Source organism: Lygodium microphyllum, chromosome 4 (genome assembly GCF_053477565.2).
Source record: "Lygodium microphyllum isolate KBCC chromosome 4, Lygodium_microphyllum_v1.1.10, whole genome shotgun sequence".
Lineage (NCBI taxonomy): Eukaryota > Viridiplantae > Streptophyta > Polypodiopsida > Schizaeales > Lygodiaceae > Lygodium > Lygodium microphyllum.
The window spans coordinates 175,653,739-175,678,430 of NC_141138.1; the positions used below are offsets into that span (position 1 = coordinate 175,653,739).

Here is a 24,692-nt window from a genome sequence, read left to right on the forward strand (position 1 = left end):
AAGTTTCACAGCTAGAAACCCCACACTGATAGTGAAAAATGATAATCTGATTGGTCGGCATAGATGGACTCAGTATTTCCACTTACTCAATACTGTTTTTGAGGCCTCCTGCTCTTCTACCATATGCCAAAAGCTCTGCAATCTCTCTCTGTCAATTGACCACTGGAGTCCACCAAGATTTCGGGCCTCACAAGGTTGTAGAATCTGACTAAAACAACATGGAAAAACCCTGCAATTTGCCCCTATGAATTGAGCACTATCTCTGTCATCCGGGAGAGAATAGTTATACTTAGCATCAGCAAACAAATGGTCAGGCTGACCGCACAACATCAAAGCGAATGTGAACCAGCTCATCTGGATACACTAGTTTAACACTTGTCATTTTTCGATGAGCAAACAAAAGGCCAAGGCAACTGTGCAACATGAGAGCAAATGTGAAACATCCAAGACATACCAAATTATCATTTCTCAATATGCTCAATTTGGAACGTGTGTCAATAAATATGTCAGACAAACTTGTTTTTGGGAGATTCCTCAAGACACCAAGCACAAGATACACTGAACAATCGCAGTAAAAGAGCAAGAGATTAGTTCGAGCTGAGTGGTGCAATCACATGATTTTAAGATTCCAACTTCCTATACAATTCTTGCAATACAGACCAACCCAAGCATGTCCTCGTGGGAGAACATGCTTGGTGATGTAAGTCTAGTCAGGAACACAAAAGTGGTCTCCGCAAACACATTCATTGAAACGGGACCCACGTTCCAGGTTTGAGTCTTGTGAGATGCAATAGCCTACTTGGTACCACTTCTCACATCTTGGTAACACTGCTGTCGATTGCCAAGTATTTAGGCCTTCTTGCTCTTCTTGGGGCTGATTAAGGCCCTAGTGACAAGCTCTGCAATCTGTCTCTGTGAGCTGAGCACCAGCTCTGTGCGTCTCAGTTCCATCTCCATTCGCTGGTGCTCACTTTCCCTTCGCATTTGAAGCTTCATCTGCTCCATTTTGAGAAACTCTTCTCCTACCCATCTTACAGCTGACACCACATCTGAAAAAGCAGACATGTCTACAGCTGGCTTGCGATGCTTGCTTGAAATTCTGTGGCTGTCACGGCCAGGGTTGTATGTTTCATGAACATCATTCACCTCCCGCTTCCTGCGGAGGAATGTATATGCAGTTTTATTGTCCTTCAGAGGATTTTCATCTTGGTGATCGGAGGCATGTGGAGGATCATCGGAGTCATCCTTGTCATCATCATTCAAGCTCATGGTGGACTCGTGCTCCTCCATCTCTCTCTCCCTATCTCTATCGCGCTCCCTCTCCCGTTCCCTTTCCCTTGCCCTTTTGTCCGTTGAAACCCTAAACGGATCAGAAGGGAAATAACCCCACTTGCGGCCTTCGAAAAGGCCTCTGGCTGCCTCTGTTTGGTGTTGCAAAGAAGAAACGCTTCCAGGACCTTTCTCCATGAGGTCCATTTTCTCAAAGAAAGGCCAGGGCGCCGATCCAGGGCCTTTACGCAGGAGCTGCTGCCGCTCGGCACGGTACTTCCTCCTCAGCTTCTCCATTTTGTGACGGCACTGCATGGAGGTCTTGCTGGAGTCGAGGCCAGGGCAGCGGGAGGCGAGAGCCTGCGCGACCTCCTCCCAGTGCCGAGAACGAAGAAGGCCGCGTTTGAGGGAGTACCATTTCTCCTGGTAGGCATGGATGAGGTGCGAGGTCTCGAGAGGGGTCCAGGTACCGGGGGGGCGCTTGGCGGGTGGCAGGTCGGGGTCGTGAGCGGCCATGGCGATGGAGGGGAAACCCTAGGGACGCAGGCAGAGGCAGAGGCAGAGGCACAGAGAGAGAGAGAGAGAGGGGCGGGGAAATTTTGGGACCTTGGGTAGGGTCGGGTTGAAAGAGAGAAGCGGGGGGGCGGGGTTTCCCGCGTCGCCGCCCCGAGCCTAAACCGCCGGCCCGCCCAGTGCCGCTGCTGCTGACGACAACCACCGCCCATTTCCCGTCCCGCCGCTTCCTCTTTCCCATTTCCTACCGACCCTACCTACTTTTACTCTCTCTCTCTCTCTCTCTCTCTTCTGTCCCCATGCAAACAAACAACACAAACCGTCCCGAGCCCCGACCGACTCCTCTTGCCCCCTCCTCTCTATCCGCGTAAGAATACGGACCTCGTTACCTAGGTTTCTCCTTGGCACGAGAACGACCCTTCAGGCTTCACACGAAGCAGTTTTTGCAGCAACAACAAGTCTCCAACTAGTTATTGCATTCTCGAACACTTTCAGGGACCGGTCACACCCATGATAGTGGGGAACCATGAGACACCATTCATGATTCCCCCCACTATCATCTAGTCGCACCCATTGTGAACACACGATGGAGTTTTCTTACCCGTCATGTTAATGCAGTGCTTAGAATGTTAACTCTTTTCATTGATCCATGGGAGATCAACATTTGTGATCCAACTAGATCATGCTCTTTGACAGCTTCCTAGTTGTCTTGTACAAAAATCTTTTCTAAGCAATTGGGGGTGACCAAAATGGAGTTGACATCACATGGGTATACCATTAGCCCCATTGCCCTTTTTGCACAGTGGGGCTCTTACTACTCTTGTCATTATAATTATCCATACGTTATTCCAAATGCCAAATTTAACAAGTTCCTTCACCCTTATTCCACATTTATCATAAAGGCATCTTCTTGTTGCAACTAACTCATAGAAGTGAGTTCAAGAGGTTCCCTAAAGCCAAGAAGATGTTGCCCTTTGCGCAACGGGGCTCTTACTACTCTTGTCATTATAGATATCCATACTTTATTCCAAATGCCAAATTTAACAAGTTCCTTCACCCTTATCGCACGTTCATCATAAAGGCATCTTCTTGTTGCAACTAACTCATAGAAGTGAGTTCAAGAGGTTCCCTAAAGCCAGGAAGATGCTTTCTTCTGAAGAGCTAGGTTGTGCCACATTGTAGTGCTACCAAGGGGTCATGTAAGGGGGAGTGGGGTTCCCAACAAAACTAAACCCTACAAACACCCCATGGAAAGTCACTTCCTAAGGAAGTTTGAACATGGTTTTAAGTGGCATTCCCCTCTTGTCTTGGTTTTCCCCTTCTTTTTTCACTTGCAACATTTATGGTGGCCTTCCTTTTACTACATTTTCACCATATTGGCTCCATGTATCGACCATGGGATGATGCCGAGCTTCAATCTGCCACTTGATGCATGTGATTACACATTTCCTTACAGCATTCTTTGTTGCACTAAATGTTGATGCCAAACAACTACCACAACGAGTCCATATGTGTTCCTCGATGCATGCTCCCAAGTTTGTATATGATCTTGTGCCTCCATATACACCTCTTGAATCCACGTTTCCAAGCACAAATGTAGCATTTTTATACTTGCCATGTAAATTCATTTTTGCACTTAACCTTGGTGACTCAGAAAACACAATTCGTTGATGATTTCCTCCTGTTTTGGGCCAATGACCAACATTTTAGGATTTGATGGGAGATTGTTTCCCTACTCATAGCATTTCTTGTTCTTTAATGCTTGTTAAATGGGTGCTCTGTGCATTTCAAAAATCTATAAATTGCACCACTCAACTTGTGCATGTTTATGTCATAATTGTTTGACGTCAGGTACACCTCTTCAATTAACTTCTTCATACATAGAAATCAATTGTTTTTGCATGACATGCATGATAAATATTGCATTTTCCTTCTATGCATTAGAATGAGGCAATTTGTTGAAGATCTCTACATGTTCTTGTGCCAATGACCAACATTGATGTGTTTGTCGTCGGGTATTGGATTCCTTACTCATCATGGCATTTCCTCTAGTGACCTACAAGTATGTGTTTGCTGAGAGGTGCATTTCCTTCTCATGATACACTTGTCAAATACCTTTGCTCAAAAATTGTTATTCCTTTAAGACTCCTACAATTTGAGCACCATTTGGTGCTTTGCACATGCCAAATTTCCTTAACATGCACCACTAAAATTGTGCATTTTATAGTACACCTATTTTTGCTGCCATGTACGAATAGACTTTGCAATAATCTGTCACTCATGTATAATGAATAAAAATACTCTACCAAAGATAATTTTAGGAGTCTACTAATAAATGGAAAAGAAAAAAATTATTGGAGGAGTGACTAGTGATTTAGAGTATTCTCCTACAAGTACAAAAGGGGCCTTGGTATCATTGTAAATACTTTCACCATTTTGCAAACTATTAAGATATCTTTCAGCTTAGCATTAGTTGTCTTCTTTCTTGTACCTTGTAGAGCCATGGATTCATTGAGCTTTAGACTAATAGAAGTTCATCATTTCTTGCCCCATTTTTATTTTTTCTAGAATTAAATATTAGTTGAATTTAGTTAGAACAAAGCTTCTTTACATTGGTATTAGAGCCATAGGTTAGATAATGTCTATTGTCATCTTTAACCATGGATTTAGTTGTAGAGAATAGGAAATAGGACTATAATTAGATTCTAGTCATAGGGCTTGGTTACTCCTTAACCATCATAACTAAACACGACCCCTACAGCAAATTAGAACTAATTTGGAAGAAGGGACAAGATCTTGGTAAAAGTGGTAGCCTTCATGCTAATCTAGCAGGTCATGATTAACTTTCCAAGCAAGTTTGGCAATGATTGGATGAACTAAGGTTAGTAAACTCTGTTGGAGACTAAATTTCTTGCTACTTTTCATGAAATATGATTATTTCCTTCTCCGAGTGTGTGGAAGAAGCAAGCTTTTTTAGCGAGCATTTAGGTGAGCTTTTTTAGGCAACCTCCAATTCTTGTTCCACATCATCCACTTATTCCTCCTCTTCTCTTGGGCATATATCAAGTAGCACTACTATTGCTCCTCCATTGCCACCACTATCTCCAACCACCACTACCACCTCCACTGCTTCCACCACCACCGTTCCCACCCATGTTTCTCTCCCTATGCTAAGTACCTCAAGTACAACTCTCTTTCTCACTCTCTCTCCCATCTCCCACCAATTATTCTCTCTCTACTTCCCCTCTTCCTCATCTCTCTCTCTCTCTCTCTCTCTCTCTCTCTCTCTCTCTCTCTCTCTCTCTCTCTCTCTCTCTCTCTCTCAATCTTTGAGCGAGGGATCACTCTCCCTCTATCCCCCCTCTCTCTCTCAATTAGCAGCTTCTTACACACACACACACACATTCTTTTTTTTTTCGTAAAACACACACACATTCTCTCTCTCTCTCTCTCTCTCTCTCTCTCTCTCTCTCTCTCTCTCTCTCTCTCTCTCTCTCTCTCTCTCTCTCTCTCTCTCTCTCTCTCTCTCTCTCTCTCTCTCTCTCTCTCTCTCTCTCAATCTTTGAGCGAGGGATCACTCTCCCTCTATCCCCCCTCTCTCTCTCAATTAGCAGCTTCTTACACACACACACACACATTCTTTTTTTTTTCGTAAAACACACACACATTCTCTCTCTCTCTCTCTCTCTCTCTCTCTCTCTCTCTCTCTCTCTCTCTCTCTCTCTCTCTCTCTCTCTCAATCTTTGAGCGAGGGATCACTCTCCCTCTATCCCCCCTCTCTCTCTCAATTAGCAGCTTCTTACACACACACACACACATTCTTTTTTTTTTCGTAAAACACACACACATTCTCTCTCTCTCTCTCTCTCTCTCTCTCTCTCTCTCTCTCTCTCTCTCTCTCTCTCACACACACACACACACACATTTTCTTAGTCTCAAACATAGATCCATGTTATGCATCCGTTTTTCTCAATCTTGTTAATATTGCAAGGGTCAAGGTTTGCACAAGATCCATTGTCTCTAACACTTTTAGTAGTTAATATTAGGGCGATAAGAATATCACATTGTTACTCCCACATGCATATATACATTCATATTCTTATACACTCTTATGTGTGTGTTTTGCAATTATATCCCAATATATTAGTACTTCAATTGTGCATACATGAGTGAAACTACAACACACATGTTTTTGATACATTCAATTGTGCATTATTGTTGTGCATTACTACAACAAAATATAATATTAAATAGTATGTTACACTTACTATAAAAATGTGCAATATTTGTTGTTTTTCAAATTATTCGAATAGTTAATATCAAGACAACAAAATTATCTCACTGTTAATGAATTGTACACATATACATTCACATACGTGCATACATCTACATTCCGTCCTTCCCTTGATTCTTTGCACATGCTTTATTTACATATCTTATAGTACTGCAATTGGGAAAAACCACATGCAGTTCCTTTGCTGGAGGGTGGAATGGGTGATCCCTAACAAAGTTCAGACCTGAACTATGGAAGCACACCAGCTCAATCAAGTAGAGAAGCATGTGCTCCAAGAGGACCGTGTCCATGGGGTCTCCCTCTAATGCGAGTGGGCATATAAAGGTGTTGGGTGGGTTCCTTTGAATATTCTCCATGCTATCATCCACAAATATGTCATTATTGGGCTGAAGTGTGGCCACTCAATGTCATCAAAACATTTCAAGAAAAGAGGCTTCATACAACTCCTTTCAAGAGAAATGCTTGTGAGAGTTGCTTTTCACCTACCTCATCCATAATGAAATACAAAGGTTGATGCTTGCTTTGAAGACTTCACACATTCACTTTTAACGAGTTGGAGTAGCTCACTTAAGTTGTCCTTCATTGAGCTCCAATTGGCAAGGTCAAATAATGTGGATATTTCTTTCAAAAACTTAGTGAGCCCTGGCCACAAAATCGCCCAATAATTGTCTAATTCTAGGGGCTTCATCAGTATTGATACCTTTTGCTTTAGTCGCCTATGTAGAAGCACCCCATTCACATCTAACACAATTAATTTTTGGGTTGTGGAAGGAAGCTATATATGCACACGTAAAAAGGTAAGCACACACGTATTGGTATAGCAAAAAAGAGAACTATATTACGGCCAAATATTATACCAGTTTATGTAAACATGCTACCTTTGCTCTTAGAAATCTTCTATCTTCGGCAAGGTGATACATACATGCGAGTTGTCTACTAGAATCTAGTGCTACTGATGCAAGGTCACCACATTCTGCATTGCAATCTAAAATGCTATCCCCTTCTTTTGTGTACATTAAAAAAAATCATCTCCAAAAAGCCTTGCCACATTGCATGTCACCTACAATATGTGGTATTTATATAAGGAATTAGGAATCTACCAAATGCCTAAGAAACATTTTTGCAGTAGATTAATAACATCGGAACTCATACTGACCTCTTACTGTGGATCTTGATGTATCTTGCAACCATTCATCCGTATAGTAATGTCATATTTTGTGAATTTCAAAGGGATAATTCCATTGTTACGAATATTCGATTGCATGTATACTAGAATATATATCACATGTACTTGCATTTAAAGCATGAAATACTAACTTCAACAATTGCACTTATTGAATGGAGCAAGCAAGTGTGATACATAGATAATAATCAACATGACCATATCATGACTTTAAAACTCTCACCTCTCTACCTCCAATGATAGGGACAAGTATCTCACAATGAACAACCTGTACCATGCATAAGGCCTAACACTTCTGCCCTATCTTCATCCATTGGCATCCCTCCTCCACAGCCTGCTCGATGAGCTCTACCACATGGAGTGTGTTGTGGGGACAATGAAAATTAACATCCTTGTGTCTTTAAGCATGTGATTAGCCAAATGCATGGTGTTGACTGACTCTGCCTCAGTATGGGAGTTCCATGACAAAATTCCATCCCCCGATCCATGGAAGGCACTATCTTCAAGGAGACAAACCACCATGATATCGCATGTTGTGTTTGTGGCTTCTTCGTCAGCCTCAATCATTTTGTGTTGGTTGACCTTCTCTAAAGCCTCTACTAATTGAGAGAATGACACACTTGGTTGATCACTTCGTAATGCATTCCTGTCTCGAATGGGTCATAGAGAACAATATGCCACTTCACCTTCACCATCATAGCAGTATGGAAGACAATGTATTGCAAGGGGGTTCCACTTGACTATCAATATGGACTTTTACACACAGACCTTACTCTTAGCAACATATTCTTCATTTTGAATGTTAATATATATAATATTCTTGAGGCATGTTTATTCACTTGTGTGTGTGATGTCGGCACATCCTCCACCATTGTAGGTTCATAATCTCGAATTGTATCTCCCCTTGAAAAAGAAAGATCATCCTTATTGACATTATATTGTGGGAAAAAAAACCCACAAGCTACACTTGTTTATCTATAGTTGCCATGTCCCTTGGTGCTACTAGTCCGTATTCTTGCATTCTTTCCTTCCCTAAGGATGAAAGATCACTATTAATATTGTGTAATGATAGAATGTTTATAAGCTCTTACGTCATTTGCGAATGGTATGTGAAATTCATGAGCATCATTTCTTTATCTCTATGTATACATGCCACGTTTGTTGTCACACTGCAAATCTTAGACCTTTAGTTCTTTCACCCTCTACACAGTACAAAACATTTTTGTTGTTACTTTAATGATGAAGAATCTTTACATGCTTTCACATCATGAGTTTTCTACATAAGCAAGCTCACCATCTCGATGCTCTGTAATGTGTGTTTCACTAGGATGTGATATCGTGTCCTCGCCTATCTCCTCACCACTTTTCTTTATTGTCGTGTGTCTCTCTAAGGTAAGCCTTTCCATCACAAGATGTAGATGAACCTTTTTTATCCTTCTATCCATGCCGATGATACGGACCTCCTCAATGGTGCTTTCCACTATAAATCAGGTCCATTGGAAACATATCAAGCGATGGAACAATGTATATTGTTTGGAACAATCAAGATGCATATATAATAGATAGCAAACTTGCAACTTTCAATTGTGTTACTTCTACTGCTCGAATGCGTTGTTTGTTGCACGAAGGATTGCATTCTACTCTTCAATGGTATCAATCATGAGGCTTCCATGGTCATGTGGTTACGATTCATGTTTAATGATATATTTTCACTCTAGGAATACAAGAGATACCTTGGCTACAATACTTTAAAACATCAAACCTTTGGGGTGTGGAAAAACCAAATTAATTAGCGATGAGCACTCCTGATCTTTGCTTGGCCTTTCTTCGACAATACTAAGTGTCCACTTGCTCTTTTGTTTTTCTTTTTCGACTACCACACTACTAGTATCAATTTCCTATAAACCGATCATAGTCTTTTTACTAGGAGACAACAAAGTGCAATATACTCCTAAGAATGCAAGTCATTTTACTTACCATGACTTTGGAACCTTGTGTCTCTTGCGTTTGTTTTTTCCTCGAGTATTTCTAGTACAAACCTTTCTCATTGGAGGGGTATTCATGTTCTAGGTAGTCAAGGAAGATAGGTCATCTTCAATATATCTCCTCATCCCAATCCTGATCTATTTGGTAGTTCTTATACATATATAGATCATCGTACATGTCCATCTAGTCGTCACATTCTCTCGACAAAGTTTGTATAGCCCTTCTCTCTATCTGCTTGTACATAAATTTGTCAGATAAAGTCATCATTACATTTCTAGAATGGATTGGTAAGATAGCATTGCAAATATGTTATAAGAGAAGGACATTGTGATTTACATCTAAAGCCTCCATATACTGCCAACTGGAATGACTTTTGTGACTCTATATCTTCATTTGGCTTGAAATCATGAAAGACGATGCAAAATGTTTGCTCTCCATATTTTTTGTCTCTCTCCTGTGTGTACTAGAAGAACAAATTGTGTTCCACTTTAATGTTATAATAGTTCTCCCAACTTGAGAGTAGTCTCCTTATGTCGTCTTGCAATATGGCCCAAAAGGTCTCTTGTCTCACTCAACTTTGACAAGATGCACTTCCATCAACTCAAATCAAAGTTATGCTATTTAATAATAATGTGTGTGGACTTACATTACAAATAGTATAAACAAATGAGAATAACCCATGTTCAGGCATGCCTATTAATGTTCAAATTTTTCTGTCAAAACACTCCATGTCTTTCAATATCCTTACACAATTTGCCTCGTCTAGCTTTGAGGATGCTAATATATATACTCTCTCCTTGTTTAAAACACCCTTGGTCTTGGAGCCCAACTCCAATCATGAGATAGTTCTACAATGATTAAAACATTGTTCCTTCAAACCAATGTAGTTTGAACACATATGACAGGCAAGTATAGAGAGGTAATGACTCACTGATACTACTTCTCTTCAAGGCTAGGGTTTGTAACTCTTAGTAAACATCAAGTTTTCTTAACAAGATTTTCATTAATACTATAGTACGCCTTGGCTCACTTGGTTCTAAACTCAAGAGTTAGAGAGTTACGTCCATTTTTGGTCAATTGGTCGCATCGACATATCATACTCGTCTTCTACTTGGTAATTAAGGACAATGTTATTACATTGAGAAAAAATGCATTAGGGTGAAATGAATAATTAAATTAGCTTGAAAAACTACCTACCTTCCACATGACATGGGCAAGCATGGATGAATGTGTGTCTCATTCATCCAACACACATTCATCCATGCTATGAGCCGATGGTTACCATCTTAAACATAAAACATGCAATTTGACAAAAAGGCCCAGTTAGTGCCGCTGATTTTTGCATGAAACTCCTCATGCTTCTTTAGCCAATGGGGATTCCACTCCTTTGTAATTGTATCATCATCCACAGTGCACTAGTGCCTTGGAATTTCTAATGATACTATAAATATACCCATCCCTCTAACATACCCATTATTGAAAAAAGTCTCTGAGAGTTGCTTATACATTGATGTAACATGTCTAATCGTAAGTATGGAAACCAAACAACGTAATGGAATGGGTAGCAAAGGGGTGGATGTTTGCATCTATATGAAATGATGAAGTAATATTGATATTAATGTAAAAAAATAAAAACCATATTCAATAACATGTCACCATATCTTATAACCACTCATCGTTAATGTTTCCTACTAGTTTTTTATGTAAGCTTGCATAATATGTTTATCGCAAGTGATTTATGAGAGTAGTCTCACTAGTGGAATCTATAGCCTCTGCCATGCACTTATTTTCTGTTCTTTGCGTTTGCTTCTTCTTGCTTTGTGTGCAACCACACCCTTATTATGCACTAAATGACTCAATGCTTTGTTGGTCGTCATCACTCTCCTCATTAGTATCACTCTCCAATATTATAAGATTTCTCTTACCCTTTCTCATTTGTATCATTGAAACATGTCCACCTTCTCTTGATGCCACTCCTTTCCCACATGCAAGTGCAATGGCTGCCTACACTTTAGTAGATGTCAATGATTGTGTTTATGTTGCTCTTCTACTCGCTCTTGGAGGACGTCTCCCCCTTGCGATTACATGTTGCTGGTGACAACGGCATGTCCTACACTAGATCAGGGAGGCAAGTCGGAGACCTCTGGAGACTCGTCAGGTCATTGCTCTCTTTCTTGCAAACAATGATCCAACATAAGGCAAGAGAGGGAGGTAAAGCTGCCATAATAAAAATCAAGAGATAGGCTACTTACTGTCAACTCGATTGGCCATTGCACCACTGCATTTTCCTCGAAGTCAATCTCAGTATTACCTATACCATAGGCCTTCACACTTCTTTGATGCATGATGGTGATGAGAACTCCCACTTGTTAAGGGAGCAAGCTTGTAAGGGGAACGTATGACGGGACCAAGCATTCTCCTATGCTTTGATCACCCTCAAAAAGAGTGACATGATCTTGTCTTTTGAAATCCAATCTCACCATGATGGAGGGGTTTATATTTACTTCTTGCAAATATATTATTTCTTAGATTTCTTACCATCAAATACCAATTGTGATTTAAGTAAACACAACAACTGGGTAGGAAAACATCCAAGTAGAGACTCTCTTAGAGAGAGAGAGAGAGAGAGAGAGAGAGAGAGAGAGAGAGAGAGAGAGAGAGTCACATAACGAGAGTCGTGAAAAAGAATCACAAGGGGTCTTTTAATATGCAAAAGGAGAGAGAAAATGAGAGAGAGAGAATGAAAGAGGGATGAGAGAGAGAGAGAGAGAACTTGTGAATTTATTTTTTTCCCATGAAGGGGTTGTCGGGAACCCCTTCTTGGACAAAAAATAAATTCACAATTCCCTTTATTTTTCATTAGAGAAGGGGTTGTTAGCGCCCCCTTCTTGGTGAAAAAATTTATGATAGGCCAATCCTTCATCTCTCGGGGGAGAGAGGAAGAGAAATAGAGAGTGTGAAACCTAGGAGGGGTTGCCGACAACCCCTTCTCAACAAAGAAAAATTCCACAAGTTCCATCCTTCTACTCTTAAAGGACCTATGTATTTATTTATTTTCATTGAGAAGGGATTGTTGATGACAACTCCTTACTCGGTGAAAAATAATTCCATGTAACCTCCTTTGTTTGGGAGAGGGGACTTATGGAATCATTCCTCACTAAAGAAGGGGTTGCTGGGAATTCCCGATGGAAAAAAATACACATATTGCTCTCTATGTGCCTCCCTCCCTTTCCCATCCCCCCCCCGCCCCCCCCCCCCCCCCCCCCCCCCCCCGCCTCTCTCTCTCTAAACAACTAACTAAACATGCAATTAGCTTTAATTAGAACTAACTTAGTTAATACTATTCACTTAATTAGTTGCTATTTATTGATTTGTTTGTACTAACTAATTAAGTTTTTATTAATTAATTTATTTGTTGGAGATTAATTATTAATTAATTAGCATAACTTATTAGTTAGGTATTAATATTAATTAGTTGGTGATTAAGATTATTTTTTATTATTTAAGTTATCAATTAGAAACTAGTTATTATTAGTACTTAATTTGTAAATAATTAGACTTACTTAATTAGTATTACTTAGTTAGTATATTAATTAATATTATTTATTTAATATATTAATATATAAGTATTACTTAGTTATATTAATTAATAACTTATTAATATTAATTAGTTAGCATATTAATAATATATGAATATTAGTTACTTAGTATTCACTAATATATTAGTTAATTAATTAATAGTATATACATAAAAATTAACATATAATTGGATAGTTAATATACATGAAATTTGCCCCTTCTCCACACACACACACACACACACCCCTCTCTCTCTCTCTCTCTCTCTCTCTCTCTCTCTCTCTCTCTCTCTCCACCTCCACATTTAAATAGCTTATAAAAAGCTTTTGTCTCATTTTTTTTTCATTTTCTTCATTTGTATCATATACTAACCATATCAAATAGTATAAAGTAATTAATGAATATTAGTTAGTATAAATAAAATAATGAATATTAGTTAGAATAAATTCATGAGTATATTAATATTAATGAGTAAAAATCAAGTAATATGTTAGTATATTAAATACTGAGTAATTTTCATAATTATATTGGTACTATATTAAGAAATCATTTTATTAATTAATTAGCCTATATATTAGTGAGTTATTATGATTATTAGATACATGATTTAATGCTAATAGTATAAAATTGTATACCAATATTGGTATTAACATTACTATATTGAATAATTAATGACATACTAAATAGTACAATACTGTGGTGTGCCCAAGTGAGAGACAAGATGGGACTAAACTGAGTGTGTCCACTCCTTGGAGAGGCACCTCCTTATATTGACTGACTGTGAGAGTACAACCAACTACTAAGGATCTTGGCATACATCCTACAGGTTCACACCTGGGCATGACTGGCCACACACCACACCTCCCCCCTTAGGGAGAAAAAGATGAACATCTTTTTACAAGTTTGGGCAAAGAATGGACTGATAGACTGGGACCAACTCCAACACTTCATTGGGGGAGGCTGAAGACGGCATCATCTAGAAAATGGAGTGGAGACTCGGGGAGCTATTTCCGAGATCCATGTCCAGTCTAGGCATAGCTAGGAACATCGTAGGGGCAGCTGCATCATAGGGAAAGAAAGACAAGAACTTGACTATTTTTGCGACAAACATCCATCTCCGAAAGGGGCTTGGTGTGAGGGTGCTTATTGAAAACCAAGAAATAGGCTAGAAAAGTGGAAGCTAAGGAAAAAGTCTCACACAAATGAACTGGTGTATGTGAAAAACTGGGAGGAAAAACTGGCAAGCTTTGTTGGCCGTAAAATGCTTCCGTTGTCAAAAGGCACCTCTACAAAATTAATGTTGCAGCAACTCCGTTTGATAATTTTAGAGGTTACTTGATGGTTGTTGAACAAAACATTCTCGAAAAGCAAGATGCATTAAAAAATTTGCCACTGCTTTTACTGATTCCGTCCCATCTGTAATCCTCGTGATGCCTTTCCATCTATAATCCTCGGTGTGGGCAGCATTGTTAGGATAAGCATATGCTTCATTCATTATGACACCAGACGTACACCTGCTGGCCGGGAAGTGCTCCTCCTCCATCCTTGTACTGGAAGCCTTCATAGAACTGGACTCTCCTTGGAGATGTAAAGAACGATCACTTGGGCTCACACATGGATCTGGACTGCGCAAGAAGGGCTCATACGCGATATAGCATGGATTCACAGAATCATGAGCAGCTGGGCTCGACGTGGAGGGGTGGCAATGGGGGCGGGGGAATAGGACCTGCGAAAGGCCCTAGCTACAACCCTGCACAGGCAGGCATCCCCCCCTTCCTCTTCCGCAAACTGTCTTAGAGCTGCCCCCGTGGTCCGCAGTGTCAAGAGATAGACATCATATGCTTCCGCGAACGCATGCCGTTGATCTACATTAGCCTCTTTCTGGCCTTGCATCTGCCCAGCGAGTCCTCTGGTCTAATTGGGAAGGTGTGGAAAGCACAAGTCTCATATAGCGCCAGAGCTGCAGCTTCATCAAATTATGAGATTGATGCTCTTGTGTATGTATGGCGAAAGTCTTGAATATCCCTCGTGTGGTCAGGAAACTGGGATGAGAAGCTACAAGGGAAAAACAAAGCACAATTCGTGGCTGAAGAGAATTTGTGGCTAAAGATGACTAATGGCTCTTCCTGATGGCTGCACGAAACAAGGATGAAGCAGAAAGGGTACGCAAGAGAACTAAAGGGAAGCTTAGCCTCTGTCAAGCAAGAACCCCATATGGTTGCTAGTAAAAGGAGCAAGAACTAAAATCAAGAATTGATAATCAGTAAGAAAGTGCCCGCCGTCTCCACCAATAATGTGGTGTGCCCAAGTGAGAGGCAAGATGGGACTCAACTGAGCGTCTCCACTCCTTGGACAGGCACCTCCTTATGTTGACTAAGGATGAGGGTACAACCAACTACTAAGGATCTTGGCATACATCCAACAGGTTCTGATTGGAGACCTCCACAATAGTTGAATATGCTTTGACTATGTGCATCATATTAATGATTAGACTACCATGGTAGCACATGTGTGCGACCCAAGGTAATTCTCTTACACAATTTTACCATCACAACATGAATGTAACGAACATAGTTCTCCTAAAACTTCAATTTCTATTGTGTGTTTCTGTAGTGTGCAAGAGTTGACTTTAGCAAGATGTGAGATAAAGAAAGAGGATATAGATGCACAAGTCCTATTCTAAACAAAGTCCAATGAAGCGATAGAGAAGTGTGGCCACCCAAGCGTTGATTTTCAAGGATTCATGGCAAATGAGGCAACTGCCAACTGGAGAGCCATCCACAAAGTGTTTAATGGTGGTCCAGACAACATAATGCAAGGAAGCAAGAGATCTTGCTTATTTCATTGGAAATAAAGTCTCCAAACACACATATCACAATATGTGCACAAGAGTTTCCAAGACCATCATGTGTTTTGCGCTACATGTCGAGATGTGTAGCCATGAAAGATGATGCAACAATGCAATATTGATTCATTTGGACTTAGCAAGTCTCGAGGAAAGTTGCGGATTGCAATATTCCAACAATGGATTGTTGGCTTAATTGGTGGCATATCATATATCCACATTGGAGGCGACACTTTACCAAGGTAAGACTAATCCGTAAGAGTAAGATGTGATGTATAGTGCAATTGCTTTCTCATGCTCCATACACTCTCATGTTCATATTTGTCCATGTGGTAAATGACATTGTTCATACACCAACTACGAACCTAGCAAAGCCAATGCATACAAGCTTGTACAACGCATGTATCAATGATTTAACCAACGCTCTACTAGAAAGCATAAAACGATATACATTCATTCATAGAAAGTTCCATGGCACAATATCCAATATAGAGAAGCTTTTGAGTCGATTATAAGGAATTAGTCCCACACCTCAAGCAGTAACAAGGATGGTTGAGGAGGTGATAGATGAAACTAAAATGCATGAACAACCTGATTTTAAAGGGGACAATGTGACTGTAGGGAGGAAATGAAAGGTTGATGGACAAGTGGGATCAAAGGAAGCAAACGCCTCTCACAATCTTGAGTATGTGACAAAAAACATGCATAAAAGGACTAACTGCAATATTTTATTGCATTCCTATCTCCTACTTTGGCCTAGTTGGCAACTTGCCCCACTCACTTGTTTTCCAAGTGCTTATGGGAGAGATACAGCTCAAGAAGATACATCTACAACCCTTGTATATTTACCCTCTTCATTTCAACATTCATTAACTGCAGATATTTGTGTTCTTCTATTCTTTTCTCTTTTCCTTTCTTTCGAGTTAATTTTTTTCTAATCTTGTCCATAGACTTTCACATTTGTTACAGTCTACCATGGTACCAAAGCAACGTAGAAGGGTTGATTGAATGTGGATAGACCTAATTGAGAGAATTCTTCACAACAAACATTTGAGCTTTTAGTCTTTGGAGGCTATGGTAATTATATTTTGCATGGAGGAGTGAATTTGGTGGCTTTTGCGATTCCTTCCTATTCATGAAGAGGGAAGGTTGTGTTTTCAACCTTTTGGTGCAAATTTTGAGTTTTCATTGCTTTCCCATGAATAATTGCCCAATTCGACCTCCATAGGAAAGAAGATGTCTAGTTGCAAGAGATGTTGTCTAAGAAGAGAGAGGAATGGCCTACCTTCCCTTGCATGACCAAACAAACCTTTCTAAGGTATTTGGTCAACTCACATGGTAAGCCTCTAATTGTAGCAAAAGTCAAGGCAAAGTTTAGGGAGCCTAATGTTAAATGGTTGCTTAGAACTATGGAGACTTGGCAAAAGGATGACCCTAGAGATGGATTTAAAACATGGAAGAGTCACCTCAAGAGGGTCTGGAAGGCTACCCCTCCTATGGAGTCCTCCAAGTTTGGTCATGTTTACTCAAGAGAGTTACGACTCACAAACAAGCTCACAACGTAGGATAGGCCCTCCAAGTTTGGTCATGTTTCCTCTATGTGTGTCTTTTGTAGAAGGAAAGAAGTATGTGTGTTGGGATTGCCAAGAGACTTGAACCTTACAAAAGAAGATCGAGAAAGGATAAAGGAGATAAAGTTGCATCATGTGATTAGGTGGAAACAAATGTTGCTAGGTGACCAAGGCAATATGAATCAGGTGTCGAAAAAAGTATGGAGTGCCCTTAGAGATTCCACTCCTTGGCCTATGGAATCTCAAACATGATTTCATTTCTGGTTGCATTAAGCAAATATATACTCCTAGTCTATATAACAACATTTTTGCATAGCATAAAAGCAATCAAGATACCTCATGGAAAGAAAACTATGGACCACAAATGAATTTGCACTAGCATAACTCAATGCATGACCAAGTGAAATTGATAGGTGAAGATAACTAGAAAGGAGGGAAAATGGACAATTCATGATAGCAAAGTTGTCATAAAGGAGTTCAAACAACCTAAGCATTATGTTATTTTTGGGGCAAACAAGCAATTTATCAAGATACAAAGTCATCATAGAAGCACCAAGTTAGATGTGGATTATGGTATATGAAGCAACTTTGATAGCTTAGTAGTTAGTTTTCTTTTGATGCCAATAGTACCTTTGCATGGTTTCTTTTTGTGTCAATGGCTCATTGAACTGAATTGCAACTACAACATGTTGAATTGTCTTTTTCATATATACCTATAAGGTATCTAAAAGGACATTAATAGAACTTCCTTTCTCTCTCTCCATTATGTAAAGGCCCTTATTATGTACTTATTGCATTTATCCATCCTCATAGGAAGGTGGAGAGAGAAAAACACAAAGGACATCCTAACCACTAATCTCTACTCTAAGACACCTTCAAGGAAAGTGCAAAACTTAAGCATGCAAGTGGAGAGAGAGAGAGAGAGAGAGAGAGAAACAAATAGACATAAGACAATAAACTTACAGAAATAAAGCGTTGTTACAATTATTTCAAAGCGCATTACATACATGGCATGCAAATTGTGCCCCTTGCCCCGTGCAAAGTGTGGCCTAGGCACATAGCCACATAACTCGCCGGATGTTTCAGTTAAATGGTATTTTCATATGTCTTATACCTTAACCGTAAGATTACCTGAAATGACAAAGCACGCCTACATTTTAGTTTTCCACAAAGAGTAAATTCCAACATATGGAAGTGTAGTTTAGTGTATGGATCACGACAGCAAAAAATACTGATACTTAGCGAGGCCAGGCCCCAGGGTGCACACTGCAAAGTACGCTCCGTTTTCATAATGCCCAGCGCCAAATCCAAGCGTATGCATTTCAGCAAACCCGAATTTCAGGAACACAGCCGCAACTGCGCAGAAATACACACCCGACTTGTAGCATTCGCGCAAGATTACCCAAATTTTACTTTCACTAGGACGTCGACTTCCACCACTTTAGCGTGGGAGACACCATGTTATGCTTTGCAGCAGATCGACTTTGTCACTGCCTGCCATTGATTGGCTTCGTACACACATAACATCCCTGCGATGCAGATGCATCAAGTACAAAGAATCTTGTCAAACCGACTGTGATATGATAGTCACGATTAGGTATGAATCGTATTGTACAAGTGATCTGGAGATCTCAAAAATTGGGGGGAGATGCACAAACAGACAGACGCGCACACGCAGAGAGAGAGAGAGGAGAGGGGGGGGGGGATTTTGGTGCACTCCCTCCCAAGGCTGGGTGCTCAAGAGTGGAATTCTGAAAACCAGCATTTCACCGCTGATGCTTCCAATAAAAGCATGTAAGTATACAGAGTATGCACAATATGAAATTGGTCATTTTCAATCCTGCATGTCAGCAAAACAACATGCAAATTCAGTCAGGAATCAGTGATTCATCAAGGTGGAGTGCATTATGTCAAAATGTCTAGCAGTATACCTTTGCATCCAGAGGTCTGAGGAGCTGCTGGGAGTGCAGGAAGAGAGGCCGCTGTCAAAGCAAAACCCAGATCAGTCAATCTAGAGGTACCAAACAACAGCACAAGTGTCAGATGGGCGAAGTTGCTTACAGGAAGCGCATAGAGGGAAAGAGGACTGAGATGGGGATGAAGGCCAAGGAGCCGCAATGTTGTCGTTCAAGTCACAGGTAAAACTGATTCCAGTTGCTTTGTCATTGATCACATCGGACGGTATGGCCCGCAGAAGGCAACCTGTCACAAGGCAGAATTTATTCATGGCTGCTACAGAAAATGTGCATGCAGTTCTGAATAAGTATTGCAGCTTCAAACACGAGTTTCACTGGAAGTTGGCTTGATTAAGGCAAAATTTATGAGCATCCCTGTTACTCGATGCCAAGGACTGTCGTAGCATATATCCAATCACGTCTAGAAAAATAAGAACCAACTCAATGCTTGCATAAACACATACCTTGTTCCCCATAGACTGTTGAATGAAACCCGTATCGTAAAGGTTGAGCCCAACGAAGTAAAAGTTAAAAGTTAGAGAAGTGTGTCAGAGGGCAAGATAAGAATTCTGCAGAAAAATAATTATATGACGTCACAGCAAGAAGATACCTTGGAGGCTGAAATCCTTCAGGTCAACTTGACAGAGATCATATACATTGACATCTACTCCTTTTTTCATCAACATAGATCCAAAGAATGTGACACAATCTAGAGCTTGCACATTGGTGATCAGCATTTGGCTTTGTAGCTCTGAAATGTAACTGTACAGAGAATCACAGCATGTGGTCTTGGTGGGCGAAGGTCCACCACACGAGTCAACAACAGAAGAGGGGTCCTTGAACACCAGGGGACAAGCTGCACATGCATAGCAATTAGAAACATTAAGGCATGCTCAGGCAGCAGTTTTCCCTTTCTGTCAACACATTTTCTGCTTCTATTTGACGTCAAGAAGGCTCTAGGAAACGCTCAAAATGCACATACATATTTTGTATTGCATCTAGTTGCGAACCTCAGCACACTCACCCAATAACCACTGTGGTACAGAATTTGACAACTGTTTGTGGGATTTCACTTTTTCCAGAGAAGGTTTGAAAAGACTGTGTTTAAGGACTTGTTACATGGTTCCACGTGCACAAATTATGCAAATGCATCGCAGCTTAACTGAAGCATGCAGCATAGATGGGACAAATAGAGGAGCCAAGAAAGATTTTCTCTAACAGCACAATCATCCAAATCTGAATCAGAAAAAACCCAGTTGGAACACAAACGTATTCGGGTTTTAGCCCTCTGAAAAGCTGCACTTAAGATTTTTAGTGAAAGTACTCCTGACCTTTGTTGACTTGACAACTATACAGATTCCGAAAAGCTGAGTTGGCTGCCTCTGGACCAAGTTGACTTGCTAACCAGGCAAGCACTACACCCTGGCAATCATCCACCACTTGCTGCTGATTGTGGGCTGCTAAGCTACCACCACCATCTGCAAGAGAACTCATTATTCTGGAGGCCATCCGTACAGCAGTTTCATTGATTGCTTGTCCACACACTGGCTTGCAACATTCTTTCAAGGGATCGATAGAAGTGCAAGCTGCCAACAGCTCATTCTTGCTTACTTCCTGCTCAAATTCTGCGACACTAGTGACAGGACATGAACCACCTGTAAAGTTCTCTGGCTTGACTGAGCATATCTTGGGAATAGTTTTATTTGCTCCCAGATCCACCAGAAAACCCATCGCTTCGCTAAGGCACAAGTTTGCCGCTGTATTGTTTAGAACAAGAGAGCCAGTACTGCTGCTTAGTTGTCCTTGCATTACTCGCAGCAAGCTTTCAAACTGAGGACAGCATATAACATTGCCCACATACATGGCCAGGGGTGCCATACAATCTATGGCTGTCTTCTGAAGTATTTGGTTCAATGCTGAGATGTCCAGACTGCACAACCCTACTCCAAAACGAGAAAAGACAATCAAAAAGTAAACCCATAGCACACTTGCACTGCAAAGGCTTGGACCAGCATTGCTGTTTTCAGAGCGCACAGGCTCTCAAAGTTTGGCAGTATTCGGGACCATTTGTACCTGAAGTTGGTTGTGAAACAGGTCCATTTGGCACAACTGGATACAGTGGTGATGCAGGTAGCAAAGGAACCAAAGATTCAGGAGCTGCACTTGGCTCAAAGCTTGAAGGGGACAAGGCTGGGGTGTTGTAAGGTCCTTCAAGGAAGAAAGTAGATGGTTCAGGAGAGATCTCCAACGACACAACACCAACAGCTATGCATCTCATCAGCTGATAGAGCAACCATAAAAGAAGCACACCTGTTTTTGGCACAAACCGCACATAACATACATCAGGGTGGGATGAAAACAGCTCAACATGTTAAGATTTACTTCACCAACACAGCAGCCACCCTGCAAAAAGGCTAGCCATGGATATCTAATAAGTATGCACTGACTGACAAATGCAAAATTTGCTAGCTAAGAATTAAGATTGATGCCAGAGAGAGAGTTTCCCCATTTCAGAGTCATACATACATGAAAAATAACTCTAGAGCCTCTATGTGGTGACTGAATTCCCTGATGATCAGTCTCGAATATACGCAGGAAAGGTCTATGTTACACTCCTCCCTCACCGGCTAGTAAATGACTATAGTCCTTATAACTGCCTTTGTCTGAATATCCGGTGCTCCTAAGAAATTGCTTCCCTTCGTTTGTTCTTTTATTCGTCTTCTTTCCTTGTACTTCATCTTTCTGGGGTTTTACTCCCATCCCTTCAATCTTCGACCTCCACCATTTCAAGATCGTGTTTAGCTAGATAATTTGAATGTTCTCCCACCATGCAAATCCTCTTGATGCCACCCACTTATTTGACATGCTCCACCCTATCAAAGCCCCAATAGAATGGACAGTGTGGTCTCGACAACACGGAGTCACTAACGATGACAACTGTCTGTAACCCTGCGTGTCTACATTTGAAAAAGTTCTAGCACAGAACATGAAGAAGGTAGGCTACCCAAAAAGTTAGAACCAAGAAAGCACTGCTTTGTCGCTAGTAGCCTTAGTATTTCGATTCCTCTAAGCTGCTCAAAATGACCCCTTGTTTTGCCAAATTCTAAAGATAAAAGAACTTTCAACTCGAAATCTAGCAATGGTCCTAAATTTGGGTAAAATCCCAGCCTGGCATTACCAACATTTATTTTGCAACATCTCCAATTGCAGGTAATTCGCATTGGCTCTTGTTCTGCTCAACAAAGAGATCGGAATGCAAGTGTCAGTTTTCAAAAGCTCGTCATTTCCCCTGAGTTGACCCTGGCAGGCACCTTGGTAAGGCTGATATTTTTCATAAACATTGTGTGTTCCCTCTCGTAATGGGGGTTCACATCGCAGACAGTACAAATGGCGGCCTCCAATGCTTCAGAGAACGACCAATCCCTGAATTCTCAAATGCTGTACTACCTAACGTATTGGCGTCAAACAGTTCTGGAGTTTAAATGTATCAGCACAGCCTTGAGACAGATTTGATACTCACTTGTATACACAAGTGATAATGGCAATCAGTGTCTCTCACTATCGACTCTTGGTAGTAGAAGCGTGGCATTGAACAGCTTTCAGATTAACGAAGGCCTAAATGCTATTCATCTCTCGTCTCGACTTTGGAGTGAGAGACCAGCATGTTAGCAGCTTCTGTTTTGTGCATTCCACCGAGTCTCATGCCTTATGAGCCTATTGGATGTCTAAGCCTGTACCACAGCAGGTTCAAGAACGTACGAGTCCATCCTACAATGAGTTCTCTGTATACTACCTGATAGATGGCATTTCCATCACTAATACCAGTTATGGCCATAAGGGACAAATGCATTTTCAGCTGGTTGCATTTGGAGGCCAACTCTAGCGCCCATCTCACCGACCCTTGTCGGCCATTTTGACGTAAATACGGAAGCAACCTTGGACCCGGTAAGGTTATTCAAGCTTTTCTTAAGCTAAGGAACTGCCTTCGGCCGAGACATTTGCAAGGCTAAAGACTTCTTTGCACAAAGCAAATGCTGCAGGCATGCAGGCAGAACTTTGTAGAGGAGACTGACCCCTTGATTTGTCAGGGCTGTCCTTCAGGCTAATTGGCACTCTTAAGAGAGAAAAAAACGCGTGACAGGATAAGGATTCCAACCGATCAATTACTCTGCTTCTTCCCAGTCACTTCTCAAGAGCTTCCTCTTCTGCACCTGCTCTTCAATTAGACACAAGAGAACCGGCATTCCCGTCCTCTTTCCTGTCACCACTACTGCTGCATTGAACTGAAAATGGCCACCATGTTTCTGTTTATGGACAGTGCACATTAGATCCAGAGGCACAGTGATGCCCTGGCTACGGCTGTTGTGCCCGAGATTTCTGTTCGAAATTTAGATATGTCTCCTGACAACACGAACAGCGGACATGAAATGCAGTGCACATGAAGTGCATTCACGGTCCGTTCGCCAACACCAGAACCTGTGAGAAAGAACGAGGAAAGCAAAAAGAGAAGGGGCGCTTACTCATGGTGTTTGTCGAGCTGCAGCAGCTCTCTCAGATCATGCGAGGAGCCATTTTGGGTGTAAGGGCATTGCTTGAGCTCGGAAAGGAAGGAAATTAGGGCGGAGGCTCCGGTCTGTTGGCAGCGGCAGTGCTCTTCTGCACTGGATTTATGACTTAAAGCTGCACAGAGGGGAAGCTTAATTGCAGCTGCAAGACAAGTACAAGAAGAGGGAATGCAAGGCTAATAGCAAGAGTCTATGGAGGGGGCAATCGATTTCTCGTGTGTGTGTGTGTGTGTGTGTGTGTGCGCGTGCGTGTGGGTCATTGAGAGAGAGAGAGTCTAGAGAGTACAATAGACACTGTTATAGACAGGACGCTTCACTCAGACAGAGTGTTAATAAAGCTCATAAAGGAGTTAAAGGCCGTCTCGACCTGACGAGATCTACCCATCTGCCTCTTCTGCCGTGGATGAGCATTCAAGTGATCGGCAAAATCGCAACAAAGATTGAAAATGTTCGGCAACAGCACAAGCAAAGACGATAAGACGCGCGAGCGCGGGCACCGATAATACGCATAGAGGGAGATAAGCAGGCTGCAGCTAGCAGCCTCCTAGGCGAGCTTGTGACATATGAGAGGGGGAAGAGAGACTCGAGAGAGAGAGAGACTCGAGAGAGTGTGTGTGCGTGTGTGTGTGTGAGACTAGGCTACTCTTTCCTTTTTGTTGCTCCATCCCCCCACTTCTTCTTCTTTTTGTTCACAACCAACAACATTATCATCATCATCGTCTTCATCAGGACTCAGGAGGCAGCTGTTACCTACTGTCCACAGTTGAAATTCAATTTCCCATAACACAATCAGTCACACATGCCCACAAGAATCCTCTCTACCTAGCCTCTCTCATCCTTCCAAGTTCCTTTTACAGAGTTTAACTATTTTCATTCTTGAGAACACCTTACGAGTAACTGTAGCCTTTCTTTGAGCCTCTTTTGTGCAGGCA

General features: G+C 41.2%; 2 protein-coding genes across 2 annotated transcripts; both read right to left on the minus strand.

The window, feature by feature from the left end:
• Positions 1 to 447: 447 nt before the first annotated feature.
• LOC148037942 (uncharacterized) lies at positions 448 to 2,127 on the minus strand. The gene has a single exon (XM_087676978.1). It carries the CDS (start codon positions 1,783 to 1,785, stop codon positions 850 to 852), a length of 936 nt encoding a protein of 311 aa, XP_087533104.1. The 5' UTR covers positions 1,786 to 2,127; the 3' UTR covers positions 448 to 849.
• A 16,053-nt stretch (positions 2,128 to 18,180) lies between these two features.
• On the minus strand, positions 18,181 to 24,589 carry LOC148037943 (putative GPI-anchored protein At1g61900). Its single transcript, XM_087676979.1, has 8 exons — positions 23,716 to 24,589; positions 21,269 to 21,505; positions 20,527 to 21,135; positions 19,806 to 20,051; positions 19,660 to 19,674; positions 19,302 to 19,442; positions 19,172 to 19,222; positions 18,181 to 19,080 (listed from the first exon to the last, which is right to left on the minus strand). The coding sequence occupies exons 1-8, from the start codon at positions 23,717 to 23,719 to the stop codon at positions 19,007 to 19,009; spliced, it is 1,377 nt and encodes a 458-aa protein (XP_087533105.1). The 5' UTR covers positions 23,720 to 24,589; the 3' UTR covers positions 18,181 to 19,006.
• Positions 24,590 to 24,692: the final 103 nt, after the last annotated feature.

Excerpts from the sequence above, each read along its gene's own strand:
- LOC148037942 (XM_087676978.1), bottom strand. The coding sequence starts at position 1,785 with ATGGCCGCTCACGACCCCGACCTGCCACCCGCCAAGCGCCCCCCCGGT.
- LOC148037943 (XM_087676979.1), bottom strand. Across the intron at positions 21,136-21,268 it reads TGTTTCACAACCAACTTCAG|GGTTGTGCAGTCTGGACATC; the intron begins GTACAAATGGTC and ends GTTTTGGAGTAG. Across the intron at positions 19,223-19,301 it reads TTTCCCTCTATGCGCTTCCT|CGGCCTCTCTTCCTGCACTC; the intron begins GTAAGCAACTTC and ends TTGCTTTGACAG.